General features: G+C 33.5%; 1 protein-coding gene and 2 long non-coding RNA genes across 5 annotated transcripts; 2 read left to right on the top strand and 1 right to left on the bottom strand.

Moving 5' to 3' along the window:
* Positions 1-2,663: 2,663 nt before the first annotated feature.
* On the top strand, positions 2,664-3,382 carry LOC145050168 (uncharacterized). Its single transcript, XR_013683377.1, has 4 exons — positions 2,664-2,734; positions 2,836-2,926; positions 3,000-3,073; positions 3,158-3,382. It is a non-coding gene; the product is annotated as an uncharacterized LOC145050168 (long non-coding RNA).
* Positions 3,383-4,361: 979 nt separating this feature from the next.
* Positions 4,362-6,891, bottom strand: LOC145053554 (uncharacterized). Of its 3 annotated transcripts, none has more exons than XR_013684526.1 (3): positions 6,567-6,891; positions 5,048-6,455; positions 4,362-4,595 (listed from the first exon to the last, which is right to left on the bottom strand). It is a non-coding gene; the product is annotated as an uncharacterized LOC145053554 (long non-coding RNA). The 3 variants fall into 3 exon arrangements; XR_013684525.1 differs by having other exon boundaries at positions 4,362-4,581; XR_013684527.1 differs by having other exon boundaries at positions 4,362-5,106; positions 5,390-6,455.
* A 1,537-nt stretch (positions 6,892-8,428) lies between these two features.
* LOC145050167 (glucose and ribitol dehydrogenase-like) lies at positions 8,429-10,992 on the top strand. Its single transcript, XM_078998456.1, has 5 exons — positions 8,429-8,557; positions 8,931-9,068; positions 9,249-9,625; positions 10,442-10,797; positions 10,928-10,992. Exons 1-5 carry the CDS (start codon positions 8,429-8,431, stop codon positions 10,990-10,992), a joined length of 1,065 nt encoding a protein of 354 aa, XP_078854582.1.
* Positions 10,993-13,204: the final 2,212 nt, after the last annotated feature.

Genomic DNA, 13,204 nt, shown 5'->3' with positions numbered 1-13,204 from the left:
TACCCTAGAAACATAAAAACATAAAGAAAAACATACCTCTTATATGGCCTTGATCTCCATGCTTGAGATCTTAATCCTCCATGAAGCTGCTTGGATGAGAGGACCCAAACCATAATCCCTCTAATGCTATCACACCCAATGACACCAAAGAGTAGAATAAAAATAACTACGAGAAGGATCAATTTCACAAACCCTAAGAGGGTTAGAAATCGTCTCCGGGTTAAAATCGTCCCCAAGAGGGGGAGGAAGAAGGGTTGGCGAAACTTCAAGCCAAGGTGCAAGGAAGAATGAAATTCCTAAGGACCTCTTTATAGCATTGGATCCCTTCCTAGGTTTTGTACTCCTTCCCATGTGGGATAAGAGCCTAACCATGAAATTCACTCATTTTCTCTTGTGGGATGGAGTGATTTTCATCCAAACCTAATTCCGTAAGGGTTCTGGAATATTCCTGATCAACCAAGTATTGATTAATTGAATACCAACCCTTTAATTAATTAATTTGTTAATTAATTCCTAAAATATATTTCCAATTAATTTTTAACCATAATAATTAACAAACAAATTTCTCCTTTATTTATTCTACTTAATTTGGTTCTTGAGGGTAACCCAAAGGGACCCTATTATTCTTAGAAATATCACCAATAGTTAATGGCATTGAACACACTTTCCAACACTCAGTCCTGACCATAGCTGCACCCATGTACATCACCTTCAATTTTTCCCATGTTTCCTTTGAAGTTTGCTTCTTCGTGATGACAATTACAAGTCTTATGGGATTCCTTGATAGATTGTGACACGAGTCATCTTGTCTTTCTTCACACCGACAAGGTTTTGGGGATTCCTTGGCTCCATGATGTCCCACACTACTTGATCCTGTGTAATGACCTTCATCTTTATGACCATGGCTATATAATTGCTCCTGGAAAATATAAGGTAATGCATCTTTGGACCTTCCATGATAGGTTGTACATTATTGTTGGTGAAACCTGGTTAGCTGATAACAAGTGTAAATAAAGCAACCTTGATGCTTAAGGAAAACGAATGAACAAAGGAAATATAACTTGGAATAGAGGAAATATAACCTAGATTAAGGGAAGAAGAAACAGGGGTAAAAAGAACACATGGACATAAAGATAAAGATATGAGATTGCTTGGTGCTAAAGTCATTTTATTAACAAGCAAAAGAAGGTACTGAATTGATTTGAAAAACAAATGGTCTATATCTATTTATACTGAAACAATTAGAATCCTAATTGAACTCTAAAATATGCACCGAATAAACTTAAAAAAATTTGGAAAAAGAAACTTTCCTATTTTTCCGATGATGTTGAATTACTCAACACGGGTGCGACTGTAAATTGAGCCAAACTACATGATTTATATAACTTGCTCTTTATTAACTTTCATTAACTCTTAATATAATAATATGAATAAAAGAATAAATAGCTGGTGCATCTAATAAGTGTTGCTTGTGTTGGTGCATATATGCTAATTAAACGCATAATCTCTATCTTTATAACTCTTATAAAGAAGGTCATTCAAATTAATGTGGTTCAAGAAAAATATTTTATTTTGAACCATATGCATTTGAAACTCCCCAACCTTTTCAACTTATCTTATTTAATTAGTAATTAATTGAACTTTCTTTTGCCTATATAAGAACTTATTTAGAGTTAATGAAAATTGAAAAGAATGTGCTAATAGGTAAATGTATTTGGGTTTTTTTCTCTCTTTCAATATATATATTTATAAAAAGTTTTTTGATTTGATTGGTTACTTACACCTGATTTTATTATTTCTGTCGTTTTAGCTTTTATTATTTTTGTCATTTTAGCTATCTACACCGCATGAAAAATAGATACCAATGTGTATATAGGTAAATCTATCTAAATTATTTTCTCATTTTCAATTTATATATTTATAATTTTTTTTATTTGTTTGTTTTTTCACACTTTCATCTATTCTCTTTTTGTTTTAGTTATCTAAAATAAATGTGGAAATATATAAGATTATCTATGTTCAGGAGCGGGCCCAAGAATTTTCTAAAGACGAGACAAATATTTGTTTATAACGTTTTATGGGGGCAAATATTTTTGAAGAGTCAAAACATATAATTTTGAAAGGTTAAAATATAATATTTTTTTTTTAAAAAAAACTTATTATTATTATTATTATTATTTTTTGTTGTGTGATCAGCTGCCCCTACTGCCCCCACTCTAGGACCGCCACTGTCTATGTTCTTCTATTTCTTTCAATTTATATATGTGAATATAAAGAGAAACACATAACATGCTATCGTTCCGTTAAAATTTGGCTTTTTAACATCAAAACCCACAAAATTTTTTCTTTCCTAAAACCTACAAACTCTTTACTCCTTAAAACCATATATAAAAGATAATTAAGTTTTGGACGAATTTGTTGTTTTTTTTTTTATCATTTCTATAAAATTCTATTTTAATTTGTGATTTATTTTGTTAAATATTTATTCATTATAAATGTATACATAAATGTATTTTAACCTAAAAAATCAATTGTTTTTTATATATCAAAGCATTCTAGATTTTAATATTCTAAAAAGAAAAAAACGAAGCATCAAAAGATTTTCCATAAAAATCAACAAAATCACAACAACTAGATTCATAATTTTGTAACAACCAACTGACTATACAGTGTGGAGACCCTTTGCAAGTTTATTAATGCTGCTGAAGTCAATAGCAATCATCCATTGGTCTCGGTATTCATTCTTTCATTTTATATTTAAATATTTTCCTTTAATTATATTTGATTTGTTTTTATCCTGTGAGCTAATTAATTTCATAAGTTATTTTTTTTTAGGTTCGCATTGCAGCCTCCTGGGCTTTAGCTAATTTATGTGATTCTGTTCGCCACTGTATTAACCGATTTACCCCCTCAAGCTCTTCTGTAGGTGAGTACCAAACTTCAATTTGACCATTCTACCCCTATGCATTGTAAAAATTCACTCGTCTTTGATGTGATAGATTTAAAGGATTGCACCAAAATGGTGTCTCTGTTAATTGATTGTTCTTTACGGCTTACAAGAGATGGTGATAAGGTAAACTTGTGTAACCTCTCTGAAGATTTATCTATTCAAATGTAATTATTGTATTTTAAATTGAATTGATTTTATACTTATTAGATCAAAGCAAATGCTGTAAGAGCCCTTGGAAATCTTTCAAGATTTGTTCCATGTTCAACTCAAGATTTCCATATTTCTGTAGAAACTGAAAGATGTCTGACATCAACTTCATTTCTACAACTAATGTGGGAAGATTTCTCCTGGTTGGAAAGAATGGTGCATGCATTTCTTTCTTGTGTTCCATGTTCAATTGTTTTTTATATATCAAAGCATTCTAGATTTTAGGCATAAACCTTAGAAATGCTTCAACTGTATTGAGATAACGAACAATTTTTTTTTTGCATCAACATTCCATGCTTTACCCCTCGATCAACAATGTCTATGAGAAGCTGTGTCAAAATAGACAATTAAATATGGGACCATTACTTCTTGGTTGCAAGCATTCACACATAAATTCCATTTTCAATCCATTTATTAATATGGTATATGTGGAAAATAAATTAGTGTGATACCAATTGGTCAGATTTGGACTCCTCCAAATCACATTGTCTGCCTCCTTCATCACAGAACACGCATTTGTTACTTTCAAGGAAAAGATGCAAAAAGTAAACTCATTTTCGGAATTCTTTCCCTGTTCCTTTCTTCTTCACTGTGTGCACTGTGGAGTTTTCTTTCTTGCTCAATCACTTACTCTAGTTTAGTTAGTGTGAGAGATCGAATATAATTTAATAGTTTAAGGAAACAAAATCAACTTGCATGTATATCAGCACTTTAGTACAAGAACCCAAGACAAAACAGCAACCATCAACATGATCAAAATGTCAAACAAAAATTGAGTCACAAAGAATAGATCACAAGCTCATATAGATTATTCTCTTATACCTTAATTTTCCAGTTATGCTAGCTAGGATTATATCAATCTAGCTTCATATCATGAAGTATAGATAAAGTGAAACAAATCAAACTATCATATACATTCATGGAATTATGTTGAATAATATGTGTTTGACATTTTATTATTATATGTCCTTTTACACCCATAGAATGTTTGATGGGTATGAATTTATATGAAATGATATTTCCATTTCCCATAGAATGTTGGATCAGTATGAATTTATATCAAATGATATTTCTATTTTTATCTACTAATTTGATGTAAGCTAACATTTGTTTCTTTCCATCTCACAAATTACTGCAAATCTGTTGCACAACATTTTTCATCTTCATTACATTTATTTTCTGGTGATACCCAAATTACCCAAACTCGACAAAAAAAAATATCGACATTTTTTGAAATTTAAATGTGAAGTTTTATATATATATATGTAGTACTTAAGTAATGACGAACCAAAAAATAATTACAATGAACAAATATTTTTTTAAAATAATCGGAAAGTACATTGCTTTTTTTTTTTTTCTGAGCTTACCTAGAATGACTTGTGAGCTTGACAACTTTTATCACATCCAGTGGAGAAGCCGAATAACTGCAAAAGCGAACCTTTGAAAAACCACACCAAACAGTTTCTAGAATTCAAAAACCACACCAACATACAAGAATAAGGAAATTGTGATAACAGGTAAATGGTCATTAATAAAAACCAATATAAATTCTTCAAGGATTCATAACGATGAATATTACAATTCCAGAATAAATGGTTTATATTTTATTGAAGTTGATGTTGGTTTGGTTAATTTCGTATTGGCTTGATATGATTATCATTGTTTTCTGTACACTATTTATTCAAATTATATACCAATAAGAATTGAATTAGATAGAACATAAAAAAAAAGAAAAGAAATGCCAACTAAGGTTTAGTGGAGGAGCAACCGGTTGTGGGTTTTAAAAGATTTGTTTTCTTTTAATTCAAATGTGGTTGCCAATGGGGTACTAATACGAATTTTACATTAATTAAAAATCAAAACATGATATATAGGAAATTGATTCAATACCTGAGAAGGAGAAGGCGGTGGTAATTTCTTCTATGGCGGTCACCAGAGCTGGAGCTAAACTGGAGCGGAAGGAAAAAACGTAGAGATGGATAATAGGATTTATGTAAAAGCTATCGACGTATTAAGGCACCCTGGTTTTTTTAGAAGTCAACTCTTTCAAGAAACATGAACCATGAGAACAACCAACAACAAGGACTTTTGAAAAATTTAAATCAATAGATAAAATACATCGATATCATTCATATTAGCTTGAGAAGAAAAACCAAGAAAGATCAACTAATCACAAAAAGAAATATTGATGACGATACAGAAGAAATATTGGATGAAGCAAAGAATTCTTACAATTTCTTTGGGGAAAAGAAAAGCTCGTCTCTACCCTTTCAAACTCTCATCGTACGTGTGTAACCCTCAATCTTTCTATTTGTCTTTCGCCTTTCCTCCCAATTTCTGGTAACAGTGGGTAGTGAACAAACGAAATCATGAAGACGTTTATGGAGAAAAATTATGACCCAATCCACCCCTTTCGAAACTCATCGACCGAGAAGGTAATTAGGTAGAAAGCATATAGGAGCCGTAACAGTAAATCGAGATCAAATCCCCAAATGTGGAACGAAGATGGGTGGTGGAGGTCTTCTCGATTAATCGACTCATGTGGAGAACGATGAGCAAAGTTAGAGCAAAAGAGGGCAGCCGAATATTTCAGAGTGTGGAAGGATCTGGAAAATAAACATGAAATACACATGTTAGAAGGGACTGGTGGCAGCAACACTGTTGATATTCCTTCCAGCTCCTTCTAATACCTGCACAACTAACAAAATTGTAACTCAATACTATAATGAAGTCAATGACGGCGGTTCTGGTAAAGAGCCCTACTCGTCGATCACCACCAAGACCAACGCCCTTAGAAAGCAAACTGGAGTGACCAATAAAAACAAAAATGGAACCAGAAGCAACCTCAACGCCGATTGAATCACATATGATGGTCCGTCGGGTTCTTCTGCACCGGTAACAAAGCCAGAGAGAGAGAGAGAGAGAGAGAGAGAGAAAGGCCCGATAAAAGCATTGAGAATCAGTTTGGGAAAGGAAGAAAGTGGATGTAAAAGCTCCTCGAAGGAGGTGAGCGGTGGAAATGACCAATAAAAACAAAGTACTGTTAAAAATTTTCACATCTTACATATACATAGAAGAAGAAACGTCGGAGCAAGCGGAGAGATAATGGAAATCTTTCATTGACAACCCTCACATCTTCTTTTTCTCCTTTGATCACTAAATTCGCTGACCATTTGAAACCATCCTGAAGCGTAATTAGCCCAACCCCATGAGACCCAAGAACAGTTGTGACCATTCCCACTTTCTTCCCGGATTTCATGGCCATTACTTATGAACTGGGAGCAACCTCTTGCACAACCTATGTTGAAAAAAAATTATAATTGTAATTTGTGATGAATCAAAATTGAATAGTGACTTGTGATTTATAGCTTTTCCAGATTGTTCAAGAAATCTGAGTAGAAACAAATACCTGTCGGTTAGCCTCATCAATGGCAGCCCAACCCACATAAACGAAATTAAAGCGCCATAAACTTCTTGTATTTGTGTGTGTATCCCAAGCTGTCGTTCTCAACATTGAAAAAGACGACCCCTTTAGGGTTCGTCCCTCTTTTTTTGTTACTTATTATTTGCCCGATGTGTTTAATTTGCGGAGGTTGATGATTCTCAGAAGAAGAAGAAACGTCGGAGCAAGCGGAGGGAAGATATTTTGGGAGGAGAGAAAGAAGCAAAGAGCTACAGAGGAAGATGTTACGGAGAAGAAAGAAGATGAGTAAAGAAAGAGAGATATCAATAGATTGACACGTCCGTTCGATAAAATAAAGAACAAAAGCAGCAACAGCCACGTTGACATCGGTGGGATAAATTACAAACTAACCCCGCAAATTAAACACACCAGGCAAATAATAAGTAACAAAAATAGAGAAACGAAAGTTGGATAAATTTCAACAGTTTACTGTTGAAATTTATCACAACTTTATATATATATATATATATATATATATATATATATATATATATATATATATATATATATATATATATTTTGATAAATGTCAAACAAACTATTAAAATGTTTTAGAGATTATTTTATAAAACAAGTAGTTTTTTTTTTATTTCGAAATGTTGTTTTTTGTTTAAATCACAACATGAATACTTGAAGAAAACATTAAATCAAAGTTTAACGTTAACTAAAAACTATATAAAACTGAAAATTACGTTACATTGAAAATAACCGTTTGAAAAATGCATCATTATCAAAATTGAAAATTAATATTTCTATTCTAATAAATTAATAGGTTTATTCTTTTATTGACAAATGTCATACTATTAGAACTCCTCATTAATAATTATATGTAACCTATCATACCACTTGTCAACCTATTAATTTTAAATTTTACATTTTAAAATTTTTACTCTAATTACATTAAATTAATAATTGATTCTACATTTTAAATTTTTTATTCTAATCATATTAAAGTAATAACATTAGGTTAAAAAATAAAATAAAATTAATACAGATTATAAGGTGATATAACTTTACAAATGATTTAAATCAATAATTATAATTTTATATAACTAAAAAAATATCTCTTAAGTAATTATTTATTTAAAATAATTGATTAATAATGTTTATTTTTTAATATGAAAGTTTAATTAATTTTATAACTGTGCTTCTCACCGGTTATAAAATAGTTAAGTAATAGTTTCTTAAATCATTAAGGTGCAACCCACGTGTATAGATTATTTTGTTAATATAAATACTTTAAATTTCAATTTTCAGCCTTCTTATAATAGATATCTCTTTTATCAGATAGTCTAATTAATATCTAATTTGTATATACTTTTTGTTTTAGTATAAAAATAATTATTATAGTTAATAGCAATTAACTAGTTATTTAAAAAAAATATATATATCTATTAATATTAACCTTTTAACTCCTGCGCAACGTGCATGCATTCGTCTAGAAAATATACAATAAGAAGATTAATAATAAGTTTGAAAAGACATGAAAAGATAACCGAGCTAGGTTGCAGCAAAGAGATCTACAAACACAAGCGATATAAACGAGTATAAATAGAAATCTTTCTTACTGATAGACTTTCCATATAATGCATTTTTGTTTTGTATTCACACATATTTCAACTTGGTAGGTAGTGATATGATACAATAAGCAATGTTGAAAAGTACTCGACCAAACATTTATATTGATCGGTGAAATATTTGACATTGAGATGATTGATGTTTTCCCACTATATATGTAATACTATATATTTCTTTAGGAGGTGTTTCATTCATTCATCAATCGTAACTAATATTCTCCTTAGTGCATGATGGCCTATTTAGTGGGATCAGTATCCGGCAGGCCGATTCCAATAACCAAGAACCCATGTCTATGGTCACAGCGGTTGTTGAGTTCACGTGCTTCAACAAGCATTAGGAACAACAATATTGCACCAGTGGTACAAAGTATTTGCGGACATGGTTCCTCTTCTATTCACACCTTTAAGGTCATATTCTTTACCTTTTATTGAAAATGTTTATTTTAATTCGGATAATTAATTAATGAATTAAATTTCCCCGTAGTGAGATGCCATCATGCCAACAAGTTTCCATTCGATGAATTCGAAGTTCAATGCCCACTAATTATTCAATAAGAAAAAACAAAGTTCTTTTTTAATATTTTTAAAATATGTTCAATTACTTTGTATATTTCAATTCTTTGTAAAATTTAATCGGTAAAGTTGAATGAAAAAAATATAATGCTTACATAACAATCAATTAGACTTTATGGAGTTCAATTCCCCTAACCCGAGTTTGGTGACTATTTTATAGGCGAAGGCCATGATTAGGGAAGAACCCGAACGACGATTCCCACCCCAGCACCAGCATGGTCAACCCGGAAAAGAGTACCTCATGGATCCTCGGCCAATATTCAGCAATCCTGATTACAAGCCCACTAACAAACTCAAAGTACACTTCGGTCATTAAATTTTTATTCTTCTTGTCATTTCGTCACCCTTCTGATAGAGTGCTGCTAAAGTAGAAGAAATTTGATCCCTTCCTTTATGAAATTTCTGAGTTTGTAGTTATTATACCACATTCTAATTTGGATTTTCTCTGAAAAATCCATCATTTTTTTTCTTGGTGAAGGGAAAGGTTGCTTTGGTGACAGGAGGCGATTCGGGTATTGGGAGGTCTGTTTGCTACTTCTTTGCTAAGGAGGGTGCAACTGTAGCATTCACTTATGTTAAAGGTGTCGAAGACATAGATGCAAAGTACACCTTAGAGATTATAAATGATGCAAAAATGAGTGACGCAGGTGATCCAATTGCAATACCTACCGATGTTAGGTATGATAAGCGTTGTAAGAAAGTTGTGGATGAGGTCGTTGCTAAATATGGACGTATTGATGTCCTGGTGAACAATGCAGCCGTGCAGTATAATGCCTATACATTAGACGATATCACTGAAGAGAGGCTTGAAAGGATATTTAGAACTAATATATTCTCCCATTTCTTCATGACAAGGTTTGTTATCTCCTCTGAATGTGAAAGTAATTATTTTTCTTTGACAAATTAATGTTTTCTTGAGAAATTCTATTACATCGTCCCTATAAGGAGAATTCTAAGAGTCTAAAAAGTAAAAGCCTAATGAGTAGCTATTGATTTTTAAACTAAAATTTGTTAAAGTAGAGCATGAATGGATAGAAGTCCATGTGATCATGTGAGAATTGCTTTTCATTGATTATACGAAGTTACATAATGACTTTGTAGAAAATGGGATTTTTGTATACATTTAACAGAGAATACATTGCAACTCACACAATAATTATTGATAAATTTCTTCTTATCTTTATATATCTTCTGAATCAACTGTAGTATTTTGTGTTTATAGCTTTAATGTTTTATTTAAAAGATTATTTCTGGGTAATACTTTGTTCGACATTTGTTGACAAATCGACAATTCAACCTGTAGTTATTGACTTTAGTAATTGATGAACAAGTCTCTTCTCTATATCAGCATGGAAACCTTGACCCTTTGTTTAAGAGGCACATTTCCAGTACAACTATACGGTTGGGGCTGAGACCCTTTGACACCTGTTTGTCAAATAACTTGATTATTTTGCACCGAGTTGCAGAGTAGAAAGATAGCAACAATTTAACACGTCATATTAGTTCCCTTTCAATTTCGCTATGTACACCAAAGACGAGTAGTTTGGAAAAAGCCAGATTTGAGGTGAAACTTAAATGAATATATATATTATTATGATTTGAGAAAACTCAATCAAGGACGTCTATTTTGCACTTCTGGTTTTGATGGGTTGTGATGATGTGGATGTGTAGGCATGCTGTGAAGCACATGAAACCAGGAAGCAGCATCATAAACACCACTTCAGTGTTAGGATTCTCAGGCAGCCCAAAGTTTATTGACTACGCTTCAACAAAGGGGGCTATTGTGAACTTCACCAAGAGTCTAGCAATATTCCTGATTGACAAGAAGATTCGTGTTAATGGTGTGGCCCCCGGCCCTATTTGGACCCCACTTGAAGCTGCAGCACTTGATGACGAAGACATAGCAAGTTTGGGGTCTCAGGCGCCAATGAATAGGGCAGGTCAACCTTTTGAAGTTGGTTTAACATATGTGTTCCTCGCATCCAACGATGCATCCTACTATACTGGCACATTTCTTCATCCTGATGGTATAATTTATAGACAAAGATACATGCACTTAAACACATACATACACACATACCATACCACTGATGACAACTGCTTATTTTCTTCATTGGAAGTGTGGGTAGATCATGATGTTGTAATATTTTCTGTCAGGTGGATTACTCGACAATAATGCTATTCCTAGAGTCAACAACAACCAGAATACAGAAAACCCATAACAAAAATAGGATGATGGGAGGTTCTGATGTACAATGGAGTGAAGCATACTATAATCTGCGCATAATTACCTTTTGTGGACTTAAAATAAATATAGGTTTTGATGTAATGTAACACCGTAATTTTTCAAGCATTTTTCATTTTAAAATCGCATACTTTTCATAACATTTTATATGGAAATCTCGTTTACTCAAATTACAAAACACAACTCTTATTAATAATCCAGGATCCTCAAAACATAACTCTTTCTTTGGTGTGTACAATCAAGTCGGTGCCTTCCCGCGATCCTCTGAGATACCTGAAACACATATCACAATACACGGTAAGCACGAAGCTTAGTGAGTTCCCCAAAATACCACATATAACACATACTAGCCACTCGAGGCTATAACTCTGTGGACCCTGATGGTCCTAACTCTGTGGACCATCTGATCCTAACTCTGTGGACCCTCTGGTCCTAACTCTGTAAACCTTCTGGTTCTAACTCTGTAAACTCTGGAATATACACAACATAAATCACATAGAAATAATGCAGTGCATCACAATCACATAAATAGCATACAAGATACTCTGTCATATAACTCTGCATACAAGATACTCTATCATATAACTCTATTTACCACTCTAGGTAAAGTATAGTGAGAAGACTCACCTGAAAGCAGAAAACAGTTATCCTTACACTTGAATCTCGAACCCGCCACCGCCTAACACATAAGGCAAATATCTCTAATTAAACCGACAATTTCTCTTTCCCTCTCTAATCGGGTAGTGAGTAAAAGACCATTTTACCCCTCTATGATCTCTATTACTTATGTTGACCAAACCCCAAAGTCAACAGAAGTCAACTCAAGCCAACGGTCAACTCTGACTAGACTCGTCGAGTGCACAAGAGTGACTCGGCGAGTCCATGCGTGTCACCCGACTCCTCTAAGGCCTCACTCGGCTCGTCGAGTGAACCTTTCACTTGACGGGTTTCCACTGCATTCGAATCGCAGGGCAACCCGACTCGACTCGTCGAGTCTTCCCATGGACTCGGCAAGTTGCTCCCATGACAACACTCATTTGACCTTCTGAGGTCAGATCTGTTCCTCTAATCCATAGATCTTGCTTCCTTACGACCAATAACCACGTAAAGGTCGAATCTTGGTACACATCCAAGGCTCTCTATGCTTATTTTGGTGAAATCCTTCATATCATGACAACCCTAGCTCATAACTCCTAGGAAAAGGAATAAAGCAGAATGGAAGGGACTCTCTGGACCTCTTAAGGTCCGGATCTAGGAATCATTTCACCATGGGACCTCTCATACTCTAGATTCAAGCTAAATAAAGCATGAAGAAACCCTAGATTCATGAAATCTACTAAACAAACGCAGATGGACATGAATCCTTACCTCTCACAGCAGCTCTGAACGAAATGATGGAAGATTTGAGTCCCACAAGACAACCCAACTCGAAATCGTTCCTTCCCTTTGCTAAGACACTCCAAAGGATGATGAATTAGCCCTCCTCTTGCACTATAAGCTTCCTCTCTGCTCTCTATGGTTTCTCAGGGTGTGGTAGCCGCAAATGAAGGCCATAAGGACCTTTAAATAGGTCCTAAACCCAAGAAATTAGGGTTTCTCTGCCCAGCACCTACTCGACAAGTCCCTCCTCTGACTCGTTGAGTCCACTCATTAAATCCGCGTGAGAAACCCGACTCGACTCGGCGAGTTGGATCCTCAACTCGCCGAGTCTCTCATTTAATCAAAAGATTAACCTACACAATAATAAATTAATAACCCTGAAAATCTGGATGTTACATGTAAACTAATAAATATGCCCATGCTTCGCAACATGGTTGAAGCTTTTGATATAGCATTCTACTTTCATTTCTTCCTATCACAAAATCATACTTAGAATAGTACTTTTAAAATAAGAAAATAGTTGAAAGTACAATACTGTCATCTATAAACATTTTACAGTAAAACATGAAACTAGGAAGTAGGATGCTATAATCACTAAAATTTAATTTACTATAGTAAACTATGTTTGGAATGAAATATATGTTATTTACACGAAAATATGAATGTAGAAAGTAGGATGATACAATATAGTAATATGAAAGTACGTTGCTATTAAACTCGATCTATAGCAGGATAGTTGTCAGTTTAGAAGCAAAATCAGTGACACATTCCCCACTTTCTTCTTTCGTAGATGGATCTTTTTCATCAAG

The sequence above is a fragment of the Lactuca serriola genome, chromosome 5 (assembly GCF_051521515.1).
Source record: "Lactuca serriola cultivar US96UC23 chromosome 5, Lser_US96UC23_V15, whole genome shotgun sequence".
Classification (NCBI taxonomy): Eukaryota; Viridiplantae; Streptophyta; class Magnoliopsida; order Asterales; family Asteraceae; genus Lactuca; species Lactuca serriola.
Note: the sequence above shows the minus strand (reverse complement) of the source record. Positions and strands in the feature narration are given on the sequence as shown.